Source organism: Epinephelus fuscoguttatus, linkage group LG6, assembly GCF_011397635.1.
Source record: "Epinephelus fuscoguttatus linkage group LG6, E.fuscoguttatus.final_Chr_v1".
Classification (NCBI taxonomy): Eukaryota; Metazoa; Chordata; class Actinopteri; order Perciformes; family Serranidae; genus Epinephelus; species Epinephelus fuscoguttatus.
The window spans coordinates 5,096,766-5,124,700 of NC_064757.1; the positions used below are offsets into that span (position 1 = coordinate 5,096,766).

The 27,935-nt window shown below is 40.6% G+C and overlaps 1 protein-coding gene across 1 annotated transcript in view; it reads left to right on the forward strand.

Annotated features, from left to right (window-relative positions):
* Positions 1-27,935, forward strand: part of si:ch211-158d24.2 (multiple epidermal growth factor-like domains protein 9) — a 62,159-nt gene that overhangs the window by 24,169 nt on the left and 10,055 nt on the right. Inside the window, exons 3-4 of the mRNA XM_049578792.1 lie at positions 7,372-7,511; positions 12,141-12,290. Of these exons, the coding sequence (XP_049434749.1) occupies positions 7,372-7,511; positions 12,141-12,290 (290 nt within the window). The remainder of the gene's footprint in view (positions 1-7,371; positions 7,512-12,140; positions 12,291-27,935) is intronic.

Here is a 27,935-nt window from a genome sequence, read left to right on the forward strand (position 1 = left end):
AAAAATATATCGCTGGGCAGGTGTGTCTTGTTTTGACTAATACAGCAAATAAATATGTGAAATGTCAGGGGGGAAACACGGCAGGACAACACTACGGGCTCTAATTTCCCGGCGCGGTGCAGGGTGGCGCAAGGTGGTGAACTCCGCGCAGAGCTAGTTTTGAGCAGCGCAACCCGAGGCGCGCTCAGTTTGGTAGTTTGGCAGACCGAGGTGCACTGAGATGGGTGTGGCGGCGCAGCAGGGGGAGGTGTCGACAGATCCAGCTTGGCGCTGTGACAGTTTCGTGCCAAAAGGCTTCGCCGAAGGTGCGCTAAAAGCTTGTCAGCTGAAACCAGGTCTACTGTCAGTGCAGGGGGAGTGCAGCCGGTGTAAGGGGAAGTTTGGCTGACCGGCGGACAGTGCGCACACGTCACCAAAACCTCACAGGCAGGTTTCCAGAATGTCAGGCACATTAACAATGCAATAAATACCCACAATAATTCAATGCAACTATCTGCAATCAGCACATAAATGTATCTCTATATCGACTGTCCCGTCACATCTGATGTCAGATCAAAGGGGATTGGCACCATTTGGCACGTTTGGCACGCGTAATGGAAACCCAACCTGAGGTGTGGCGGCTGGGTCCAACAACCACTGACTTTCACCTGGGAGGTGTTTGCTTCCTGTAAGATTGTGAAGCCAAACCTTGTTCTTTTTTCCTAAACCCAACTCCTAAACTGCTTTTGTTGTCTAAACCCAACCAACATGTGTGTGTGTTGTCAAACTTTGTTTTTCATGCATGTCTCCACGGTGAAAAAACAAGAACTGAGAAAAGGAAAAAAACTGATAAAATTCTTGATGAATTGAAGTCATGGGGACTGGTGTTTAACAACAGCAATATAGCAAAACATCAGTTTACAAACTTTCAAACCACTTGTGCAGTTTAATCCAAGTCTCATTTATCCAGTTGTATGCTCAGTACTCCCCAAACAGACAGCCTTTACTGACAGGGAACTGAATAAAAAGTGAATCTTATCTTTTCTCTCTTCAAAGCCAGACTCCACTGACAAAAACTTTTACGGTATTAAACATGGGAGCTGCTGGTCTGCCACTGCTTCGATGGGTAGTTTGTTTGTGTTATTATGTGACTTTGGTGGATCCACACTAACCATTTAAAAGACCAAAGTCAAACAGCAACACAAATGAACCAAATGAACGAGGCAGTGGTAGAGCAGCAGATCCCAATTTCAGTGAGGTAAAGTTAGTGATTCTGTCAATGGAGTCTGGCTTTGAAGAAAGCTTAGATAAGTTTTACTTTCAGTTCAGTTCTCCATCCTCTGACAGCAAGGTAATGTCATGTGTTTGGGAGATAGTGTGCAAACGACTGGTTAAAGGTGATTTGGATTATACCAAATGAACTTTGTGAGTTTGTAAACAGATGTGTGGTATGGTTTTGTTGTTGTTTTTGGGCCACTACAGAGTTAATTTATTGAGATTTTTCTTTGTTTTTGGATTCGTCATCCACTATGGAGGCATGCGAGAAAAACTGTTTTCTTCACAATTTCAGCATAGCACAAGGTCAGTAATTGATATACAAATGATCATTTATGGGGGAGGTGTATTCCTTTAAACATCAAAGAAATCAATGAATAATTATTAACTGTATAAAGTTTGTCATTAAAACTTAAACGTAGAAGAAAATGTAGAAGACACGTTTGGAAATAGAGATTCTCAACTAAGTTGCATCACTTGTAAAGGTTCCCAATTAATCTCAGCAAATGTTTAAAAATAACTATTATCAGTGTGTGCTATCAGTCATGAGGCTTTTAGCACACCCATGCACTTTGATATTTTCTTGCCATCCGTATACTTTTTTTTTTTTTTACATCAGACAGATTAGATCTCTATTGATGGCACAGTCGTTGGTCATGCACGCTCTGGCATGTGGCAGCATGCATGAGGCTGTATCAGAAATACTAATTATTTCTCAATTCTAGAGCTGAGACGATTGGTAAATCCACAGAAATATTTTCAATATTGAATAACTGCTGGCGAACATTATCTGGTTTCAGCTTCTGGAATGTGATGATTCTCTTTTGCTGTGTTGTATTGTTGAAAATAAAAAGTCACTGGGTTCTGGACCTTTGGTCGGGCACAACAAGACACATGAAGAAGTTTCCTTTGGTTCTGGGGAAATTATGATGACCATTCTACACCATTTTATTGAACTAATAATCAATTAATAAACTCAGACGGTTGGGAGATTAATTGATAATGAACTGACATTTCACCATTTAGTCAAACAGACATTAGTCTAAAATCATATTGCAGAAGGATGCAGTTTGACAGTGCAGAAAAATTCAAGATTCATTTCATTTGTCATTTTACAACATAGGGTTGCATAGTGAAATGTAAGTTGTAGCCCCTTCGTGCTACACACACATATAGAACATATATACAAATAAAATAAAACAATATACCTATACACATACTCACAGAATGTACACATAGCATGTGCAATGTCAGTCTAATATAAGTATTTCAATTTATAGTGCGAGGCTTTGGTTTACAGTGGGAATGAGGGTAGTGCAAAAGGTAGTGGTATTTTAATGTGCAAAACCAGCACAGTGGAGTGCAGAAGATAAAGTGGAGTTCACAAACAAATTAAAACTTTTGCTAGTTTCTACACTAAATATTTGCCAAAACATATAAAACTAGAATTACCGCTTTGCAGTTGTATGCCTCTATGAACCAGTCAAGTTCAGTGGGAAAAACAATGACAGCCACGTTTGATGTCTAAAAAGCCACAGGAAACACAGCAATAACTCGCTAAATCACAACTGGTTTTGTTGTTTGTTGGTTTCAAACAGGGGTCTGCAGCTTGGCAGGTGTATTGTAAAAGTGACACACTATCCACCTTCCCCTCTACCTCCTGATGACAAAGTCAGCTTTTATGTCACTTTAGAAACATTGATATGATACATATGAAACATGCAAATGTAATGTATTTGTGGTTTGAAAAAAAAGTACAAACATTTTCTTTTGCTGACTGGGCTGAAAAAACTCCAACAGGGATCTGTCAACAGTGTGTCCCTGATCTCAAGACGTTCACTGCTAAATGTTAACTTTTGAGGGATTGAGTGGAGTTTTTACTCACTTTCTCTGTGACACCTGGACATTATCTCTCTGACTGTGGGTCATGATGCTGCATGTGGATATGTTTGTCATTGTTGCGTGTGTGTGTGTGTTTAGCTGGACAAATGAGGACTGTTGATTTCCCAGCCTTGTCCCCTAGCAGTGCCCACGCCCCACTAAGCATGGCTGTGGGCCTCTTCATTTGCATTAAGTGCAGTTGTTTTAACAAAGCCTGGATTGTATAAAGACCCACGCACACGCTCATGGAAAGTGCTCCCAGTCACTCTTGATTTACTTCAATTGTTTTGAAGTTATTGTCCCCAGATTATGTTTCTGAGTCTGTGTTGGAAGGTTGAACAGGCTCGATTTAGCATTGTACTTATAAGAATTTACCTTGAGTGTGGGTGGAATCAGAGAGCAATGGAGATTTCTCTATGGGAAGAAATAAAGCCTCTCACTGCCTCTCTCTATTCCCTCATGTGTAAATGAGCTGTTGTGTTTAACAGTCAGATACACAGGACTGCTGGAGTGCAGATCCAACCTTTGAAAAACATATTAACAAATGAAATTAGTTATTTATGAGTATATTATTGCTGGAGAGCTCAAATGTAATTGGATTTGACTCTGCTGGAGCATTCTCAGAGTCAAGAGGAGGAGATTTTCTCAGCTCAGAACAATTCTACTGTTATGTCAAACAATAAAGCCAACAAAAGGCTTTTATGCTCAATACTCTGACGTCTTGTATCTTGTTCTATTTATAGCCCCCCTCATACTGGAGTTTTGAGGGAGATACTGATATTGATATTTGTGAGTGTCATGAATTTAAAAACAATATTTCAACTATTATTATTTTTAGATATAAACACAAAACAAACAACCGTGATGTTGAACCAGTGTTTTTTTTTATCTGTCTATGTTGTTTATGTTATTAAAGGTAGTTTTGTCATTGACATTAGATATCATATCAGTAGGCTGAGAATGCCAGATGCTATTGACCTGTATGTAACGGTGAATTTACGAAAATCCACCGTAAATCTGGGTGCCGGGAGCTTTTTGTGACCAGAGGCTGCACCTCTTGTACTGTAACCATGTTCAGAGGCCATGTGTATCTGATTAGCCAAACTGGACAGTTTGTTGGTAGTAATGACACTCCACAGTAACATCAGGAGACATAAGGACATTTTTTATTCAACCACCAGCCAAGCCAGGTGTGCATACATGTAGCTGCCAGATAAGCTGCTTTATTATGGGAAATCTGCAGCTTTTTCAGATTGGATTTTGATGCTGAAGACCAGATTACAGGACAGTGTTCTAGGTGAGACAAAACCAAAGAGTGTGTGAATTGTATAGATCTTCTGTGCTGCCGGGGGGAAGATGTGTGTGAAGCATCCATGTCTGCACAGACATGGATGTAAACTGTAAGTGCAACTTGACTGATGCACGGAGGTTTAAAACCACAAGGCATTTTTACAGGGTAAAAATCAACTTATCAGTGCTCTGCTGTGGATTATGTATGTAATAGTGGCATTTTTTCTGATTTGTCTAAAATAAATATGCAACATATGCAATAAGCTCTTTTTGGCCCATATATCGGCATGGCGAATTTATCAGTCTAGCTCTAGTTCTGTTAATAAATGGAGCTGGTCTAAGCCTTTTTGGAGCCCTATGCAGAAATAACCATCTCACCCAACTCACCCTGTCAGTGTCACCTCTCATACCTTAATTATTATATTGTCACATAACTGTCTTTGTGATCCTGTCAAATGGGGTATTAGCATGCATCATAAGTGATTTGACCACAAGTAGACAGCTCTATCTCATGGTGTTCACATCTGGCATTAAAATGCATCTCCACATGCGTCTCGAGTGACCACTTGTGAGCAGATCTCACTGACCTGTTCTGTATGCTAATAAACACCTGTATCATTTCCATTTGTAAAGACCAAATTCATTATTGCCTTTAACTGGTTGGAGATTTGTCATGCAGTACACACACTTATAGCCATTCATATATAAAACGGCTAAAATCTTTTTTCATTGTAAAGCTACACACAGATATGCTCAGGCCCTTCTGCACAACCCTTGGTCCTGCAACCTCCCCTGCAATAGGAAACTACTACTGCAGGAGTGTGAGCTTTGAGCCAGAAACAGATAGTTGTTGAGAGCCTGTCTGCACACACGCAGTGACAGGACTAGAGCCTGATTTATGGTCCTGCGACGTACCTACGTCGTTGACGTGATGCCGTCGTGAATCCTTCGAACTTCTCCGTCACTCCATTTCGTCGCGGTGCAATTCACCGCCAGAGTGGTAGGAGGCTGTGTTCCTTTCCTGAATGGTTATCGTTGTCTCTAGTTGATTCTTTGTTTAGCTTCCAGCTTTTCCGGTCACAGAGAAATGAACGTGGAGCACGGACAGACGGCTCCATCCGTATCCGTATCCATATTGAACGTTGAGCATAAATGGGCCTTAATACTGCAACATCTACATCGCAACAGATGATGTTTAAAGATGGCGGGGATGGCGCAGTCTGGAAATACGGAACCGGAAATGCGTTGCTACCAAGCAAACCAATTACAGCCCTCTTGGTCTGCGCTGGGTCTGCATTGCCTCGACGTGTAGTTACATTTTTGGGGAGGTGCACGTCAGGCTACGCCGGGGGCTACAGCTATGACATAGCGACGTCATTGATTTAACGCAGGACCATAAATCAGGCTTAAGTGTTAGCATTACATGGTTAATATTATCTAAGAGTCATCGATAAGTTGAACTGTTTTAGCAAGTGGCAACCTCTGGGGCATACAAAGGAAGCCAACATGGAAGTGCCAAAAACTACAGTTCCTACATTAGCCACCTGAGACTGGCTCTTAAAGCCAGTCAGTCCCCATAGACCCCCATGTTAAAGTGCCCACTTTACAGCAGAAATAAACATGTTTACAGCCTGGGACAAAAAAACAGTTTTGGTCTCTATAGCTCATTTCCCTGTACGTGACAACTGTACGAGAGGTGGATTTTTATATTACTTACCAATTTCCATATTATTAGGCATAAAGTTTCACATCTTTAAGGGTGGGGCCGCTTCAAGTGGCAGGCTGTCTATGAGGCGATGCCACAGTCTATGAGTCAGATTCATCCCTCGTTCCTCTGCAGCTCCAAACTCTTGTCCAAATACAGTCACCATCTCACAACTTCCTCAGAATGTGATCTGAGCGATTGGATCTCAAGATGTATTGAGGAGACACTGGGTGCATTCACATCTGTACTTAGAGCCGTCCACTTGTGACACAATCATCCAAGACACATGTTAATACCAGGTGTAAAAAGGGCCTGTGATGTGTTGGAATTTGTTGCACAGAAGGCAACACACACGTTCAAGCCATTTAAATTGAGAATGATCTTTATTATGTATTAGAATAAAGGGGCTGTGGCCCCATTTGTACTTTGAACTTACTTTAAGTGTCTCATACGTCTTACATGTGTGGAAATGCACCTGAACCTGTTTGGTAACTGACAAAAATGCAGTTCAGCAGTTAAGTCACAACACTAACAGTTTAGGCAGATCACTAAAAACACTCCATAAACAGGAACACAAACACATGAATGACTGGCATGAAAGCAAGACAAAAGCTCTGCTCATCTTCAGCGCACTCAGCTCCCCCTTACCCATACAGATCACTCCATGGTGGCAGTGATCAGAGAAATACTACAATAGCACTCTTCACTTTTCGTACGACTGTTGTGTGTTGAAATCACCGGAGCCACTAATGTGACATGTGACAGGGAGACAGGGAGTATTTTCAGTGTCAATCAGCTATCATTGCTATAGAAACACTTCCACAGATTTCTTATAGTTACAATTGTGATGAGGCACAGACAATATGACATATTAAAGAAATACAAAGGGGAAAACAGGTTTTATGCAGTGTGGTGCTGGATGCCAGTCTTCAGCACTGCCCTGCGCAGCATGCCTAACATGTTCACATGGCTGAGAACTGTATGTGATGCAGGGTGCTTCCCACATGCTTCATACCTGGAACAGAGTTAGAGAAGGCAGATGGGTGAATGGGAGAACCTGCAGGAAGTCAAGTGGGGAGTCACCTCAACAGTCTGGACATCAGCTGCCATTACTGCAATTCAAAAAGCAATCACACTCAGCTGCTGTCACGTCTTTGGCTTGGTGCTGTGCTGCATTAAATGAAGTGTTGTCTGGGATTGTTTTTTGTCCACTAAGCTGTCTCCTGTTCTGCCTCTTTCAGCTCAGGGATTTGTGTGTGCAAGACAGGAGTGTATGGACCAAAGTGTGATGAATGCCACCCAGGTTTCTTCCGCTTCAGCAGCACTGGTTGCCAGCCCTGCCAGTGTCAGAACCACACCAACTACTGCCATCCACAGTCCGGTAAGTCCGCTGAGAACACAGGACATGTTGGTGTTAGACTCATGCACTGTATCAATGCTGATGTGACAGACTGGCTGCTGTTTCTCTCTTAAAGGGAAACTATTTAACCAACTTTGTATTATAACAGTGTGCGTAGTATGTGTAAATGAACTATGGTAAACTTCTGTCCAGCTTGCCATCATCCAAATCTCCCTGTTCATTTGCCAGTCAAAATCGCATCATCCCGCGGATTCACTGGCTCTTAGAATGTTGCTCAAACTACAGATTCTACTTCCTCATTAGAACACTAAGAGTAGTGGATCAAGAGAGAGAAACACACCCTTCGCTCTGTCTCTTTCTCTCTCTTGGTTCCCCCTATCTTAGATCAAACAGTAAAACTAAGTAGTGCTGATCAAATATAAACCAATATTCTGTTAGTGCGTTGCATATTTCTCACCTAAAATGTATTCAGAAACATATTTTGGTGCACTGTTCATCTGTAATAAGAGAGTTTGTGAACAGGAATTGGTGACCTTACTGTTTCCTGTGGTGTAAACATTGAGGCTGAAAAAATAAGATGAGGTTCTACTACTGAGATTCTACTATTGCTTTGTCTCTATCTTGCCTTAGTTGTTTTCAGAAACATATTTTGGCTCACTGTTTAACTGTAATGTAAGATATTTATCACCAGCCGGTGGCCATATTGTTTTTTGGATGAGGAACTCACAATACATCACCCACCAGCGGGAGCATTTATTGGTCTGGTGAAGCACAGTGCTCTTTGGTAGTTGTAGGTTTTCTACCTCAGTGAAAAGTGAATGCCATAGTACTTTTCCCCATTTACTGTGGTCATGTAGCACCAATTTCAAAAATATTTGTGTCTTTCTACTGTATAGACAGACTTGTTCTATGAAAAGACCATCTTTCCAGCAGTGAAATACTTCTTAAATAAGAAATAATACTGGGGCGAGTTAGTGTCGGTCACCTTTGATGCATTGACTTTTTTCAAAATGTTTTTTTCATAATATAGGTTACAGGATTATTGTCAATAAATAAATAAATAAAAACATAATGCTGCAGCAGGGTTTTTCATAGGCCCAGCAAGAAACACATAGGCTACTTTACCTTCAATTTGAGTCAGCCAAACCAAGCTTTACAACTTATTTTAGCATTTAGGATAGTCATTGTCAGATGTCACTGAGGCCCTATGGCTTTGTTGATTAGAGCACCTGTTTAAAACACAGGAGATTCAGGGTTCAAATTCACCCAGGGAGATCACATCTAAGATAAGTGGTGGAAAGTTACTAGGTGCAGTATAATTGATAGGTACTTGTACATGAATATTTTTTATTTTGAGCTTCTTTATACTTCTACTCAATCACATTTGAGACAGCAGTTTTGTGCGTGTTGCTCCTCTACATTTATTTGACAGCTGTAGTTACAAGTGCCTTTGCAGATTTTCGCACAAAACATGATCTGTATCTAAAATGACACACATTAATATAGATTAAACTGTCCAATAATATATAAAGTTGTTATAATTAGCTCCACTTAAATGTTAATGCTTCAATAATGCATACAATGAATGTAATGTCACTATGTGCTCTTTCAATGACACTCTTTAGACTGTGACAATTATCCAACTAGATCTGTGCCATTCAGAGACCAGAAATTAGTTTGATTTTTCAATAGCCCACATTTCCCCTCTAAGACCCAAACAATGTCAATGCTAATCTATTGGTGCCTGTCATGAAAGGAGCAGCTGTGTCTGGTCCTTTCAGCATGCAAATGGACTCTGCATGAGGAAGCTGAAGCTTAACAGTCCGATCTTTGCCACTGGAATGCTCAATAAGTTCCCCATAAATGTACCTCTTGAGCTCTGTGCAAGTTAAAACCTTGGTACTAAAGATAATCTGCTGTGTTTACTTCAGAGACGTTGGCAGTACACAAAGTCTCCAGTTTGTCTGAAGTAAATATTTACTGCAGAACCACAACAGAAGTGTAATATTCAGTTGGTGAGGAGGAACTTGAGAAGGTGGAATATCACAAATCAAGTTTATAGTATGATTTGTGCAATTTAAGGTGGATTTATACTCTTCTGTATCCTTGATCACATGTAAAGGAGAATTGCTGCTCACTCCCAGCAGTCAGGGGAGTGACAGGCAGCGGGGAAGGTGGAGGGCTGTTTCAGAAGCCACATGTCTTGCCATTAAAATGCAAGGCCAGATGGAGTGTTGTAGCCCTGCCTGGGCTCAGTGTTCATAGTGCTGTGGATTAACATAGCTCAGGTTTGACAGCTCCCTTTTAAGACTGACCCTGGCCTCTCCCCAGGGCCGCTTACACAACAACACATTGTGCAAATGCAAATTATACAGTATCCCAAACACTGTGGAGTTAAGATAAACATAACAAGAGCTCCTCATTTTCTGCAGGGCAGAGGCAGGTTGTCCCCATCACTGAGACAATGCCACAGAAATGTACACTGAAAAAAAAAATGAATATTTCAGTTTATCATTAAGATCTTTATTTCCACAAAAACACACTTTTACATTTTGATATTCACCTCTGAATGTAAGTGCACGTTTAAATCCTGCTATATAAAACTGGGGTGTTGGTGATGCATTACATCCATGTTGCTTCACTTCATCATAATAAGTGTAAGCTTTCATTTAGTCTCAGTTCACTTATAAAACCCATAATTTATCAACAAAAAAAGTGTGAAAGCTATTATTACTCATCACTGATCCACAATTTGGTGTAAAGAACCAGGTCAAACCCTCGTCAACCATCTATGGAACCTGTGATATGTACTATGGGGTTTGATGGAGTGACTCGTCAGCTGATTGGTAACCCCACTGTTGATACTGGGTTAATGCATGGTCGGAAGCTGAGCCTGTAGACTCTTCCATAGTTGGTGGTTGAAACTACTGTTGGGATATAAAGATGTAGCAAGCTAGGCATCCTGTGAACAGGTTTAGTCATGTATACATAACCTATGTATGATCATGGAGGCATCACAGACAGAGGCTCAACTATAAACAGCAGGATAGTGGTAACTAACCTATGCAAATATTTACAGTAATAACAATTAATGGCTTTGTTGTGGGAATATAATGTTTTTATGTAAGCAAATAAAAAACAAACATATAAACTTAGATATACAGTACCAGTCAAAAGTTTGAACACACTTTACCATTTACTTGAATGAAAAAGTGTGTCCAAGCGTTTGACTGGTACTGTACATAAAACAAGTCTTATGATTTTATGCAAAGCAACTTACAAAAAGTAAATTTAACCAAATGAGTACGACCCAGAATTTCTTTTTCTTTATGGGTCGAGGTGCAGTCTCAACAGATAAGTTCAGTCCAGAAATGTTTCCTAGTGCTGGCCAGGTAGGGCCACTGAAAATCTTGGAGTGGCACACCAAAACCAAAAGCCATAACTGAATTTCAGAAATTTGATTATGCTGTTGAGGTATATTATCTAGTTGAAAATTATGTCAATATGGAGAATTAAGGAATCGCATAATGATATACTTTGTTTTCTTCTTTTACAACATTGCTAATTATCTGATGTGCATAGACAAATACTGGTACAGTTAATGTTTGAGTTCAACAACAATTCTGTTTTTATGCCTTATGTATCTATACATGTTAGGCGATTCATTGCTCTTCACTTAGGTTGGTTGTCCTTTCCTTAAAAAGACAAATACACAGCTTTAATATGGAGTACATTGATTGTAAGTAAAGACACATTTACTGGGAACAAACCTTCTCAAGTATAGGCGAGACTCGAGGTATCCATAGAACTAGACTTGGGCGGTATCACGGTACTACGGTATACCAAGATATTTAGAAATCCTGACTGTATTATATTCTAATACTGTCAAAAATACAGTCCCTGGCAAACATGATGACTACCATTGGTGAGGATGATGTTACAGGACTGTAAACAACTGGCTAGCAATAGCAGGGTAGCCGCTTTACTCTGGCCTCTTTTAGTAAAAGTCACAATGTGATTTCTTTATTAGATAAAAAGTATTATAATAATAAGCAAGTGAAACACATGGCAATTATTATACCCTCTGATTTAATTTCCATAGAAATAAAATGAGAAGGAGATGATGAGCTTTCAGGGAGTACACAGAAACCTTTTGATCATGAATTAGCCTTCATCAAAAAGCTGATCTGGTCCACTGATTATGATTGTCCTCTGATGTTATGGATATGATGTGATTTGGTTGATCACATGTTCACGTTTCTTTGTACTTCTATATCAATACTTCCTTGGAGAACCCTTATCTTCAGACAGTTTTCCTGTGTCAGGTAATTAAAAGACAGCAACGTGTACAAAAAAAACTTGATGAGGTGAAGGTGGTGAATACCATGCCACATAGAGGATTTAGTACTATGATATTATGCAGGTCTCGTGGAACATTGAATTCATGCAACTTTGTAATATTTCTGGTATAATATGGTGAAATTCAGTTGATAGCAGCTTAATATTATCCAAAACTAAAAGCTATTAGCAGCACCGTTGGAATGAGTATGCAAAAAAAAAAAGGAAGCTTAGCTCACTCTTTGTTTTGACTGAAGTGTACAGATCCAGGAAATGCCTCTCTAATCATCTGACCTTTGTTCTGTCCTCCAGGAGTGTGTCTGAACTGTGAGGGCAACACCCAGGGATTCAACTGTGAGGAGTGTAAGCCTGGTTTCTACCGCAGCCCGGGAACTGCCCTGACCGAAGCCTGTGCACCATGTCCCTGCTCCAACTCCACCTCCACCGGCACCTGTCAAACCGGTCAGTCCCTGCTGCTCACAACCACACAGGCCCTGACATTGGTGATGTCCTAGAAAACATTTCCACTGTCGAACATCACTGTAGCAGTGCTGTGAATATCTCGACGGGACATCATGTTGTCTTCTTTTTGACAGTTATACAATAATACAAGAAGTGCAGTCAAAGGAAGACGAGATAAAAAGGAGAGATCCCAACACATAGCACCTTGTGTGTCTGTGTTCATGACAACATAATTCAAGTGGTCAGTCTGATACACATAATTAGGGACAAGATGAGCACTACATGTGGACAAGCAAACAACAATTAGTGGGCAGCCAAAAAAGGGAAATCAGCACTTTCTTTGTAGCAGTATATGACATAAAGTATACTGATATTTGAATTGCAATGGCAAAAAAAAATAGCTTGACTGCTGTGGGTAGGTATGTCAAACACTACACTGTCTCTCTACTTCAGTACTTTTTGTTAAGTGTTATGAAAAGGCTAATTTTACAAATTGTGATCATCTCGCAATGTTATGCTAAATTTCTGTCAGAAGGTAAACTAGCGACCACTGGTGTACATTCTGTGCATTAGCTCGCAAACAGCTGATATATTCCACTTGTTAGTTTTGCATAAAGTTATGACCCTTTAATGTTCCTATCATTTGTTGATGGGAAACTTATTATTGTCTTTGGTTACTGTGAAACTGTGTCTACTTTAGCCAACAAAAAAAGGTTTTCTTGCGTCGATACAATAGACAAGCACAAAAGGACAGCAGAAGAGATACCCTCAAACCAATGTAACTGGGCTAGAAAGCCACAAAAAGGTCCACAGGCTGAGATCAATGCAAAAATAGTCTATTTATTAGGACATCTGTGCACAAAAAGGTGCTCAAAGTGCAAGAAATAAAGAGTGAGTAAGAACAGCAGCAAACATTTCAGTCCTTGATTATCATCAGTGCTCAACTGATGATAGTCACACTTAACATTGTAACACCGTACCAATAATAACACTTTATTTCAGTCAGGATGTTTATACATAATTTTGTGTTGGAACTTGTAATTTTAGTAATAAATATTGTTTTGCTAAAAGTGTCAGTAATTGCATGGAGTGGAAACAAATATTTATGGTGAAAACATGCCAATTTGTGAGTGCTAATCAATCAATCATTACTAATGTTAGCTATCATAGCAACATAACTTGCAGTTTATTATCCACACATTCCTCGAACAACCAACAATAGTTAGTTATCTGGCAGACAGGCAGATTCAACTAATGGTAATGTCTTTATTGCGTAATATTTGTCAGGTAGCCCTCATGAAGTCTGAACAAGTGTTAATCATTTATGTTGCACTGCATGTGTCTTTGACTTGTGTGTAGACAGTTGGTAGCTGTCATTAACTGTATACTAATACAGGATATTGTATAGCTGTGCTTGCTTATTACAAATAATATAATAGGAAATTAGTTTTAAAATGTTGAAATTTTTCTGGGGCCAAGGGTGGGGACCAACCCCCCAACAGATTTGCCCCCCCTCTAATGTTGAGTCCATGGCCCACTCATAATGCAGGGCAAACAAAGGATTGTCCTAATACTAACACTGAGTACTGCCGGCTGCCATGTGTGACTCAAGAAAGTTGCATTCAGCCAAGAAATCCCCTGGCACATAACCCACTGTACAACAACAAATTAATGTCTTTACATTTTTTCTATGAATGAAACAAACAAGTATTAATTAGTGAGCTTTAGAGGTGCTGGTAGGTGAATTTTGCTATCATCGGACAGATTAAGGCCAGCTGTTTCTCCAGTTTCAGTATTTGTGCTAAGCTAAGTTGTTTGCTATAGTTTTTATTTAACAGACAAATGTGAGTGTGGGGTCAGTCTCCTCATCTAACTCCCTGCCAGGAAGCAGATAAGCTTATTTCAGTTGATTAAATGCTGAACTTTTCTTTTGATATTTGTAGAAGTCCATAGCCTGTAGAGAGTTTGTGTCAGCTGTGGTTGGTTAAACCCATTTGTTCAGAGCCAGCGTTTAAGTCATTAACAACTCGGTACAACCGTGGACAGTGAACAAAACCAGAGTTTAAAATCTGTTCCATTAATGAACTGACTGGCCTTTCTTACTTTTACTGACATGAATCAACACATCTCTAGTGGTGTGGCGCTGCAGGGAAAATCGTCTCTCCAAAATTCAGCCATTAGTTCCAGTCTTTCTTCATTTAGTGGAGGGAGGTGCATTAACATATCTGCTTTACGATCTGCATTGATTCTGTGGTGACGGATTCTGCACGCCATCTCCTAATTTGATCAAACTGACTGTGACTTTCAAACCCTGTTGCCTGTGTTTCAAAAAAGGCACTTACATCTAGGGTGGCTTTTAATGCTACTGAGCACTCACAGTACACTCCATGAGCAGCAGCATGTTGTGGGAATATTTTTTATTACCAGGGTTTCGTCTCTCAAGCCCCTTTTACACAGAGGTTGTGTGATAGGGCCACTACAATGTACTGTCTTTATGCCGCCTTTGCTTTTTTTTTTTTTTATACAGACCCAAACAACAGTTACATAATGTTGCCCCATTGTGTGATTTTAGACAGCATGCCAGTGTTCCCGAACCAAAAGACGTTTGACGTATGTTATGTAAGACAACAGCATTAGACTCTAGTATGACATACAACGTATGATCAGCGCTTTATAAACAATAACAATGGCATAACATGGTAATAACAGTCATTTGAGGTCCCTGTTATATGACGGCTGATCTCATCCTCTGCTTGGAGGGTAAGGAGCTCCTGGGTCTCTTTTTTTCCCAATTTGCTGATATTTTTGTCCGCTGTTTTTTTTTTCTTGAGTCATCTGCTAACTGCCATCAGCTGGTTTTTAAATCTCCTGCACTGGGTCGCACGCATAACACCAGTGTTAATTTTGACAGCTATTTTAGATTCAGTCTTAGTCTTGAGACGAAAATGCTTATTAGTTTCAGTTACATTTTAGTCATTTTTGTCCTTCATAGTTTTAGTCGACAAAAATTCACGACATTTTAGTCATTATGTTTTCTATATGTTTTTTTTATTATCTTTAAACTAATCCAGGCTTATTCATATATCAGAAATTAGTATTAAGGTGTCAGGTTGTATAAAAATTTCATTTAGACAATTTTGTTTCTACAACTACAAATAATTCCTACACACTCACAAACGGTCATTTCTCCAGCAGTTTTTGACAGGTTAAAGTGATTTATGAGCACACACTTAAAAAACTCAAAATCTCTCTATTTATGCTCTCAAAAACTTTGACACCACAAATAACTAATCTGAGACGACGACAATTTGTACTCAAGTTCATTGTCAAACTGACGTATCCATCTCACTCTTGCAAGCAGAAAAATAATTTATCCAACATTTCAGTCTAGAGGTTTAAACCTCATGTCTCACAGAGTTGGTGATTAAAACTAAACTCTCATCTTTGTCAGAGAAAACTAATCTGAGTTCAGATTGTTTACTTACAGCACAGCTATACTCACAGATAACTGAGCCTCCTACCTGCCTGTCTAACAGCATCAACCCATAAACCCTCTTGGGACTTTCCAGATCTGAGCGGAGTCCTGCGGGCATCAGCTGTGAAGTCCGGCGGCTGGTGTCTGCTTGCTCCACTGCCATTCAGCGGCTAACAAGCATAGCTGCTAACAGCCACCACTGCAACTAACAAACTCCACAAATCCATTCAGCAGCTCCACCATCCACAGTCAGACACACACGGCGACACACACTAATTTGCCAGATAATTGCAAGCACAGCCATTCTCAGCTTTCAATTTCTGATAGTCCATCACTGACATTTTCATCACATCTCATCTTGTCAATGAGTCCTACACAAATCATTGAGTAGTTGCTCAAATGGGACCTATGTTGCTTTTTTGTATTTTTTTGTTTTATTTATAATGTTACATAGAGGAATATTACATTAATTAACATTAACACCAGCTGGGGGTGATCAGTCCCCTACAAGTGGCGTGTTGCTCCACCGATCCCCCCACAGATCCACAGCCACCGTGAGGCCTTTTCAGCAGCCTCAAGGATGTTCTTGGTGGCTCTCCTTAACTGCAGTCCTCTTACGCCAAGAAGCTTCAGAGTTCTCTGGAGTGAGTGTCCAGCAAAGCCTCGGCACCCAACTTCAACTGGCTCGCAGCAGGCTTTCCATCTGTTGCTCCAGCACTGGGTGATGAGCTCTGCATATTTGGCCCTCTTGCGCTCATTGGCCTTCCAGTAGAACCACTTTCTTGGTAGACTCTGATGTTAACACCAAATCTGGGCAGAGTAAAGTGGTTACAATGTTAGTAGGGAACTTAAGCTGCCTTCTTAGGTCGACTTGGAGCTGCCAGTCGCGAGTGGGGTCCACGAGTCCTCCTGAAGAACTAGGCTGATGTCTAGCTTTCTGCCCCTCACTAATGAAGGTGATTGACTGTTTGGGGTTGGCCTGGGTCTTGCTGAACTGAACCGCTCGACAGATGGAATCCGCCAAAGACTTTAGGATTTGATTGTGGCACCAGCGGTATCGCCTATCCCCTAACGCCTTTGGGCAGCAGCTGAGGATGTGTTCCATAGTGCCACTCCACTGGCACAATCTGCACTCAGGAGAGTCTGCCAGGCCCCAGGTGTTCAAGTTGGTGGGGCTTGGGAGGATGTCGTAAACTGATTGGATGAGAAACTTTGTACGCAATGATTCGGCACTCCAGAGCTCCACCCAGGTGATTTTGCAAGGTTCTGCATGCTCCCACCCCATCCACATCCCTTCCTTGGCCATGCCCACCATCTTGCTGCAAAAACACTGAACATACCATTTCCAACAGGTTTTCCTGCATTACCTTGCTGCAATGACGGTGCAGAGATATGGAAGACACTCGAAACACTGACCAATCAGAGCAGACCAGGGTTTTTCAGGAGGGGGAGCCTAAAGAGACAGGTGCTAAAACAGAGTCTTCTCAGACATAGGGTGAATACAGGTACTCCAGCACTAGTCTCTATATACAGACTCTACATTCAGTGAATGTAGAGTCTGTAGGCAAACCCTGGAGATCTTGCCTCCGGAAGAAGAGCGGAAGAGCCCTGGTTTCCGGTTGTAGGCTGTTTGTAGTCCGCATGATATTGACCAATCACGTTTGAGCTGGCTGCAGTTGTTGCCAGGTTAAAAGGTCCGTGAGGTGAACTATCGAGGCGGAATATAATTGGCGTCACTGCAAACTCTGAATCCATCGCAATGGTTCAGCATATTTACTTATATATAAACGGAAGTCAGAAATGGAAATCAGGGGTCTGCCCCCAGAGGCTGTATCGCCGTCTGCCGGAAGTCCGACGCCGAATACAGCCGATGGGTTCTGAGAATGTCCCAGCACAGACAGAATGAGGAAAACAACATGTTTTTTGACTGTTAAAGCATGTTAACATGTTTTAGTAGAAACCATCAATACAAGTATGAACTTGAAAATGAGCATTAGCATTAATCCTCTTTAAAGTGTTTCTATTAATTTAACAAATAATGTTTTGGTTCTGGTAAATTAAATTTCAGAACTGTGGCGTTTCAATCTGTATTTCCATAATGTCTGGGATTAACTGTGACCTTCCTGTATGACCCCACTTCTTTCACCTCCAGGCTGCTGCTGCCCTACTTACACAACACACCCAAGATCTCTGTTGGGTTGAGATCTGGGTTGAACTCCAGTCACTGTCATATTCTTAAATCACCTCAGCTCTGTCTGAAATTTAATTTTAAAATAGCTGTAAATTAAGAAAACTTTTCTCATACCATCCTTCTGTGCTGTGTGAGATAGGGTGGAGTCATGAAGTCATGTTACCGCCTGCCGCTGGCATGCCACAACACAGCAGAATTCATCAGAGCAAGCAATAGTATTCAGATGTAATTTCTCAGTCCACTGTCCTCCCTCCACTCTGAGCTTCCGCCCCCCTTTGCACACACCTTATTTACTCAACTGCTGTCAGCAAGTCTCAACCAGTTACTTTGGTTAACTCTATGGTTTCTGCTAAGCCATGTGTCTCAGATAAAATCTGCAAACCAGTTATATTTCTATGCTCAAGGATAGTCTTGCCACCAGACAATCAGAGATCTCCGCCTTCTGATACTCTGGGGACACTCCTTTCTAAAGTGTGTTTAACACACCGGAGAAAACGGCCGGCAACAAAGCAACGCCTCTTGCATTTTTGAAAAGGACACGCCCTCTCGGAAATGTGCGCTCCCCCTTTTCTCGTCCACAAGGAAACAAACACACAGAGAGCTTGAAAATGGATGCCGAGAGATTTAACTCCGTTTTATCAAACGTGTGCTCAGTCCACAAGATTGTGGAAATGAAGGACTTACAGCGACTTTGTTTAAAACTTTTAACGCAGTCGGACTATGTTTACGAGCACAAGAGTTCAGCAAGCCACCGAAGGACCGCCCTGCGGATTTACTATTGGTTCTGCAACGTAGGGAGTTTTTTTAAACTCTGAAATTGTATCCGCCCATCTAAACACAAAATCAGGGAGAAAGACATCAGTCTTTACTTAAGCAAAGCGTCTAAAGACTGACTTGTGAGTCTAGCTCAAGGATAACCCCGTTATCAAGTAATCTGGTTCATAATGTATTCATGTGAATGTCAAAATGGTCAAAACTAATAATCCAGTTAACCTCATTAAGATTCCTGATTACTGCCATATTAAATTGGCTGTGCTACCAAGGAAACCACTGCTTATTTTCATTCTCACTTATTCTACTTTTTTAATATTAGATGGAGACTTTTGCATTTGCTCCCAAATTTTCACTGGTTGAAGATAATGATCTACGACTTTTATCAGACAAAATAATAATTTCTCTCAAATTTTGTTTACAAATTTGTTAAAATCCATGTTAGTGAGCACTTAAGTTTTCCAAGCCATCCACCAAGTGACAAGTGTGGCATATCAAGATGCTGAATAAACAGCATCTTTACTACACTGGTGTGCGTTGGGATGGTCACAATAAGAGGACACTCTAAAATGCGCAATTCTATCTTGAGAAAAAACAACAATTTCTTAGGATTTTACATAATTAGCACTACAAAAATGTATTTTTTTACCCCAAAGAATCAGTCAGTATCTGCTGTGACACCCTTTGCCTCATGCAGTGCGACACATCTCCTTCTCAGAGAGTTGATCAGGTTGTTGAAAGAACTTTAACAAATTTGTGACCAAGATTTGAGAGAAATCAGTATTTTGCGTGCCTAAAAAAGTCTCAGATCTTAAACTTGAATGTGTGAAAAATGGGAGCCATAAACAAAAATGTTGCATTTTAATTTTTATTCAGTGTAGATATAAAAACTAATTCTAACAAATTCTCATGCAATGTTTTTTAGAACCCACAATGATGTCTTACCAAGTGATGACACAAAAACCCAAAAGCATTCATGTTTATGACTGAAACTAAGGATTAGTTCCATTATCAATGCATTCACTGACTATTTTCTCAATTAATGGTTTGGTTTATAAATTGTCACAAACGAGTGAAAAATGCGTATTAGTTTCCCAGAGCCGAACGTGATCTGTTCAGATTGCCAGTTTCATCCAACTTACACAATTTCGGACGATATAAAATTGAGAAGAGCAGCAATAGCTAATTGATTTTTTGTTGACTGACCAATTAATTAATGGACTAATTTTTTCAGCTCTACACCAGACCTTTTCATAAAGTTCAGGACACCAAAGGAAACCAGGTTATATAAATGAATATTGTGTTACCTGGTTTATTTGTGCTAACAGGGTGATCAATCAAAAAGAGATTAACTCCAATTCTAAGACCTTAATTACAGTATGGCCTGAAGCCATATTCACCATATTGTGCGTGCGTGTCATCAGCCCTTCGTGGTTTGAGTTCATCTGGCTCTGACATCACACCATGACACAGTGGCTTAGATCACAGCTTATCCACATCAAACAGCTCTTGAACCCTTCCTGCAAACTGAGATTCCATTCAGTGTCACATCACCACATTCACTCCACTGTCCTCATCATATATTCTCACCTTGTCTTTAATGTTTGTTTAATGTTGTTTTTTTCCATCATCGACAGCATTGCCATGTCATGTCCATTGCCTGTATTGCAACACATATAGATGCACTTAGGCTGTCAGGTTATGTTTGCTCCTGTCAGGGGCTGCAGTGGAGGTGGTGCACCATGGGAGGGAGGGGAAGGGACAGGAACAACGCTTAGCTGAGCTGGGACAGCATGAGCACAGCTGGGCCATTTCAGCTCCAGTCAGGCAGCAACATACTAGGGGGATGGGCAGCATCATGGGCTCTGTTTCAACAGAAACACTGTAGATAGAGCTGCACTTTGGAGGAAACAATCACAAATATGCTCTGCACTCTGTCCATTGAGAGCTGCTCTCATGTTAATGGTGTGTGTGTCTTTGGAGGATGTTTTAGTCTAAACAATTGAGCTGGAAAGAGAAGCAGCCTCCAAGCAGAGGTTGCCCTGGCAACACTGACAAACGAGACGACGCCACAATGCAGTATCATGGCTCCACACTGGAGGATGGATGCTTTCTAAATGTGCTGATGAGGCCTGTTACATTAAATGAATAACCTTCCATACTGACACACACACAGAGGTGAAATGGAGCATTGCACCAGTTCAGAATGTGGGTCACACATATTAAATCATCCATGTATGATTATATCTTTACTCAGTGGTATAGGATGTCTGTGCTCCCTCAGTTTAGCCAGAGGTTCATCCAATATCGTATTCATTTTTTAATTTGTCCTTTACTCTGATTTTTTTTCCTTCTTTTCTTAAAAGTGTCAGACAGTGACTACGTGGCCAGCAAAATAAAGGACAATAATAAACAGGCAGGTCAGGTCCTCTGGCCCGTGCAGTGCAGAACAGCTCATGTTTCCTCCTGGTTATATAACCCAGCAGGCTGGCTGCCTTTGAACCCTCAGCAGAGGTTAAATCAAGCTTATCAGGAGCAGCCTGCACAGTGCTAGAATACAACACAGTCACATGACCACACTAGATAGAGACCAACATCTAGGCCATTGGGAGGCAGTTATCTGTGTCTAAATCATTCAACGCTGATAGCTCTGGTGCAGTGAGGACTGGAGTCTAAATGAGGAGCATCAGTTGGTCTACAGAGCTGCAGATGAGGCTAGTTAACAGGAATGTGTTATCTGTCTTTGGCAATCTGTTTTCCATAACCAGATTTCAGTCTGTTGTGGTACATCCCATCAGGCCCACTGCCCTACTGGTAATGCATTGCACCCTTATCCCTTTCCTTGAGGTTGATAAGCCTGTACTAAGGCAGTCCCACCTGTTCTCTAAGGGTTAACCCCAGACAAGATTTTCTCCCAGGCAGGGTTCCAGGAGAGGGCCCTGGCAGAGACGTGGCTATGTCTTGTTTTGGCCTCATCACAAGGGCCTTCAAAAGTCTAGCTGCTCTAATGGAAAATAATTTTCAATGCCAGACCCTACCAGGTGCTATTGCCTTCAACAACATCCATTCACTGCCTCTTTGTATTAAAAGGAGGTAGTTAAGGTGGTTTGAGCATCTGGAATGCCACCCTGTGGAGGTATTTTGGGTATGTCCCAGTGGGAGGGCACCTCAGGGCTGATGTAAAACATGCTGGGAGGATTACATGTCCCATCTGGCCTAGGAACACCTTGAGTTCCCCCAGGAGAAGCTGGAGGACATGACTGGGGAGAAAGGCATCTGGTCTCATCTCAGGATGGATGCCTCCCAGCAAGCAATAGTCGTGATTTAAACATATTGGCTATATTTAGCTCCGATATAGTCTAGCTACATGTAACCCAAATCTAGACGATTTAATTTTGAAATTGATTAAATGTAATTTTCGCCATTGCAGATGACATGCGGTATGATATTCAATCACATATGGAGAGTCAACAGTAATTAAAATATGTTTATCTCCATTTTTTGGACATGGTCTCTACATAGCCGTATAATTGATGACGTCTACACTTTAGCTATGGTTAGACGTCTACCAAATTTTCACTGACAGCCCAAATTCAGCCGTGATTTAGCCTAGACATCAGGTCTTCATGTAGACCACTATTAGACGTTTTTTAAACCAAAAAATGCTTGCTGGGCTTCTTTTTCACGTTGTACTTAAATTTAGAAGTTTGTAAGTTCACTTCAAGTATACAAATTTTTAAATCAAAACAGGGGATGTTACATATTAAGCGATTTAAAAAAAATATATATATAAATGAAGTAGAGTACATGCAGTAAAATGTAGTAGTAAAATGTGGTAAAATTGCTTGTGCCTGCCAACTAGTTAACCCTTAAATGACAGAGGGGTTGCTACACTTTTCTACATACCACAGGTTTGCAGAGACCTGTTACTTACGAAATGCAGATTGAGCTCAAAGAAGATTCCCCTTGGGGGCACGGTGCTACTGAGGGAAGTGTACTGTTTTACTGCAGTTCCTTTTTGACATGTGAGGAGTTGTTGAGGCATCATATTACCAGGAACCGGAGGTTGCAGGAGAAAGCTGACCCTGGGACACAACATGCATGTGTTGCTGATGAAGAATGATGCTCAGCAACACAACAGGAAATGGGATCAATTCAAACTCCATCTGAGCCTTTAAAAACTCCACTAGATCGTATGAATCTGTAGATAGCAGATACCTTAAGGTATGTTATCAATACAATTTATGGACTGATGACATTTTAATTGAAAACCAATATAAAGTAAGGTCTTTGTAAGGTGTTGATCCACCACAACCCAGTAGAAGGACATCAGTGCTCCTTGATTTTAGCCCCCTCTACACTGCATCTTCAAGGTGGGAATTTTTTAAAAAAAAAATAGTTATTAGTATATCAAAGCTAACTTAAAGTGCAAGAACAGTGGTTGAAAATGTTTGCAAATTGGGAAAACAATGAGGTCTGGGAGCTCCTTACCCTCTGAGCAGAGGACCTGATCAGCCGCCATATAATAGGGATGGTAACTGATTGTTGTTGCCATGTTATGCCATTGTTATTGTTTATAAAGCGCTGCCGACATGTTTGTTTTCATCTGGTTCTGTATAAAAATGCTAAGGCGGTGTAAAGAAGGGACTATAATGTGGCCCTATAGCATGTAAAAAATCGGATTGTGTAAAAAAAGGCTTTTGATTCTCCCAGTGTGTAAAATTCTATTGGAGAGATGAACAGCAGACTTTGAAAATCCAAATCTGCTCAGGGTCCCCCACCCCAGAATTTTTTTTTTTTTACATGTCTACATCACATACATGCAAGGCAGCATAAATTATTGGCCCTTTAACACTCACATTACATTTTAATTTTCCATTTTTCGAAATACATTTCAAAGTAATGAAATAGAGAGACAGTAATGTATTACAAATTGATTGTACTGATGGCGGGTGTCACCATCTTGCTTCTGCTGGGGCAACACCACTTGGACAAACCACAAGCAGAACTGCAGTACACTATAAAAATAGAACTCTGCCAATAAATATTATATTTACTGCCTTGATTTCCTTATTTGGTGTTTGATGATGGTGGAGTTGGGGAGCACTCTCTGATTCGTTGCTCCAGAATCTCTCATAGGTGTTCAGTTGGGTTGAGATCCGGTGAATGTGAAGGCCCTAGTATATAATTCACATCATTTACTTACTCATCAAAAAATTCAGTAAGCACTCATGCCATGTGGAGGGGGGCACTGTCATCCTGGAAAGGACCACTCTCATCAAGATAGAAATCTGTCATTATGGGTAATGGTAGTGATGATCAGAATAACTTTGTATTGAATTGCAGTGACCTATTCCTCTAAGGCAGTGGGAGCCAGCATATGCTTGAGGGCCACACAGGAAAAGTCGCTAACAGCTCTAGCATTGTTGACAGAATGAAATTTCAGCGTCACTCGGGAGGTGCCACTAGTTGCTAATGCAACCAGTAGCTTGCTACAAGTTGTCATTCCTCACCTGACAGATGCTTGTTAGGGGGGCACAGTTTGATGCAGTCTCCTAGTGGTGTTTGAAGTGGACTGCAAAAGATTTGAATATAATGCATGCATTTTGTGTTCAGGGGCTGCACCAAATGTTTCTAAGGGCTGCCATTGGCCTGCAGGCAACACTTTAAGTAATACTGCTCAAAGGGAGGATGTGGACCCACAATATGAATGAATGAATGAATCAACTTTATTTACGTAGCACCTTTTATGCAGAAAATTCAGCACAAAGTGCTTTACAATTCAGACAGCAGAGACAAAAAGCAAAGAAATAAAACCATGCAATTATACAACGCATTCAAGGAGAAAAGAGTATAATATGTACATTTATCAATCAGTACAAACATACAATTAAGGATATTAAAACAGATGGCTGCTAGTTATAGGCTATGTTAAAAAGGTATTTTTTGAGTCGTTGTTTAAAACTGTCCACTATGCCAGTAAAATCATTACTATGTTCTCATAAGTACATAATCACCTGGAACTAAGAATCAGTGTGCTTTCGTTCCTTTACAATGAGCCGTAAATGTCTTCATACAGAGCAGGTCCTCTTCCACAGAGCCCACCTTGTTTTTCAATAGTAGCCCAAAACAGATAAATCAAACACTGGCTCTAGATAGCACTATTCACATTTTTGGTACACAGGAGAAGTTTCAGTTGGTTGTAATTTGCAACATCACCGCTAGAGGTCACTAAATCCTACACACTACACCTTAAATTTGTTATCCCTATAGAGTGTTCCAGAAATGAGTCCCGAAGCCCAGAAATGAGTTATCATTTCTGCACTCCCAGTTCCCTCGTCTCGAAATCAATTGTTGTTTTTTTAACCTCTCTAACTCCGCCAGGACGTTGATGTCCTCGCTCCCCTCCTCCTCTGTTGAATGATATCTCCCAGGTGCACTATTTCATTAAACCATGTGGTGTTTGGTATTGCTGAATTCCAAAAGCTCTCGACTTTTCAAATATAACATTGTTTTTCTTTTCATTGTTTTTACTATGTATTTTGCACAAGAGCAGCCTAAACACTCATAGTTAGCAGGGACTTAGCTGTTTTATAAAAGGTAAGAGTCTCACTCCTACCACTATTTTTGGCTGAGATATACCATCTAGAAAGTGGGATCATAACTTTCACGTTTCATATGGCTTTATTCTGGTGATGTTTATGGTGTTTCTGTGTCAAAAACAACATCAGCTATCACAGTCACGCCTGATTTCAATACGGTACAATGTTAGAAGCTGGCTGAGTGTTGTTTGATGACTGTACTGTTTTGAAGCTGAGACTTGTCATTTGGAGCTCCGCCTGAATCTTTTCGTGGAAAAAACACTGTAGAATGGTCATACTCTGAGCAATCTTCTTCAAATTTGAAACAAGTGTTCATTGATAGTGTGCCTACAGCCCCACAGTGTCATTTACCTGCGCAGACGAAGCCACAGTTATTCATATTGAAAAACATTTTTTATTTTATTTTAGACAAAATCTTCACTTTTTTACTGACTTCAAAGGCCCATTACTCTGTCTCTGTATCACCTAGAGTGTTCCTGACTTTCACAAGAAACTTCAGGGAGTTTTCTTTCTGGCAAGACCTCATGCATGCATGTAGTCAGAGCGGTTCAGAAGCTACAGTCATTTTAATTTGGGTATGTCATTTTAGGCGTTTTTGCTACAAAATGGGGGTGGAGTGCAAGTGGTCTGGGTTTTGATTAAATGCCTGAAATAAGGTCTTCGGTTAACACTAGTTAAAGAGACTTCCGCGTTTTGTTCTACCACATAAAATATGTCAGTAAATACCCTACTGTGAATTTTGAAGCTTTTATGTGTCTTGAAAAAGGCAGTTGCTAACAAGTGGCTAAATGAGACTACAGAACGTCATCACGCTGAACATGACTTTACAGCCCTGTTGTAGTGGCGATGTTAGTCATGCGACCGTGGTGTCATTCATTCATAGCCTAATGTAACTTCTGGCGATTGCATTTACGCCTCAGAATCATGAAAGTAGTGTTCATGATTATCTTGCTGAACAAAATGTTTACTTCAAACATTTGTTTGCCACAGAGCTTATTTTTGGCAGTAATCCAAAATCCAGTAGGAATTATAGTTGCTGCGCAGCGATGGGTCGGGTCCGGCCATTTTTAGGCAATTCTGAGCAACAAGCAGAAGAATTGGAAGACATTTAGAAATTTATCAACACAATCTGCCTTTTGCATTAGCTGAGGCTTGAACTCACAACCTCTGAGACTAATGATTAATTTCTATCTCACTGAGCTAATTAGTCAGTGACAATTCTTGTGTAGCTTCACAAATTGACTAAGCCAGACGTGCAGGTTTAGCAGCCGTCCGTGCATGGAAAAGCAGATTTGAAACCACTGTAAAAAATTCAGTTATTAAGACAAAAATCTGAAAATACACATATTGCATCTAGACAGCATGGAGATGTCAGTAATTTGTTTGTAACAATGATTGATTTGCTCCATAAGTGAAAAACTGATGTTTAAAATTGCCATTTGTACATTGACTCCAATTGTTCACATTAGAGCAAAATTCAAAATGCTGTCAAAAATTCAGTTTTTGAGATAAAATTCTGAAATTTGCCACACATCATCTACCATGACTCTAGAATTTTGTCATTTTTTTCATGAACACTGAAGATTTATTTAGCAAGAATTTGCATGTATATATGTTTACAGTACCGTTTACAGTCAAACATTTTGATGCACTGTAGGCTCAGTTTTTGATAAATCAAAAATCTGAGAAACGTAGTTTTTGTAGGACAGTCTGAAGATTCTCTGTAGCAAGTTTGGTGTCAACTGAGCAAAAATTGTGGGAGGAGATACGTTTAAGAAGTTTTACAGTTTTTGAAAAAAAAACAGAGTGATGAACTTCATAATTTTGCATAATGCATATTTTTTTTTCATTGCATAACGCAATGACAATCCTACAAGTAGTAGTGCTTTAACTTGGTAATTATCGGTATGTCTACTCTCTTTTCGAATAACACTTGAGTGTAGTATGTACGTAGTATGACTCAACATAATAAAAGGCTCAATCCTTTTGTTATGCATCGGAGCCAGTGTAAGTCCCACTCACTTTTTTAGGTCTAATAATATTGGACCCACCCACTTTTACCATTATTTTCTGCACCCCTCAGTTTAAGTTTTATGTACTGAAGACCCTCTAACCGACGTAATCTTACTCATGTTGGTGATTTCGGGAATGGTGATTTCAGCACTTTCCCCATGCTGTCCCCTTGAGAAAAAAAAACAACAAAAAAACCCCAATGCTTTGTAAGCCACGTGACTCCGCCTCCTTCATCTAGTCAACATTCACTCAAAGTGAGACTGACGCTGCCTACATGGAGGAGTCGAGCACAAACACCGAGCCAACAAATCAACTCGAGCAGCTTGTACTCAAACACAGGGTTTTCCCTGCCAATCTAAGACAAAAGCCGGCCGCCTGGGTGATTTTGGCCGCTGCCTTGGTTTAAAGCGTTTGTGTGTGCATGGGGGGCGTCCAGATGTAGCGTCTTTTGCCCGCACAAACCCATTAAGCCTGATTTATGGTCCTGCGTTAAATCAACGAGATACCTACGTCGTTGCCTTGACGCCGTCGTGAACCCTTCGAATTTCTCCATCACTCCATTTCGTCGCGGTGCAATTCACCGCCAGAGCGGT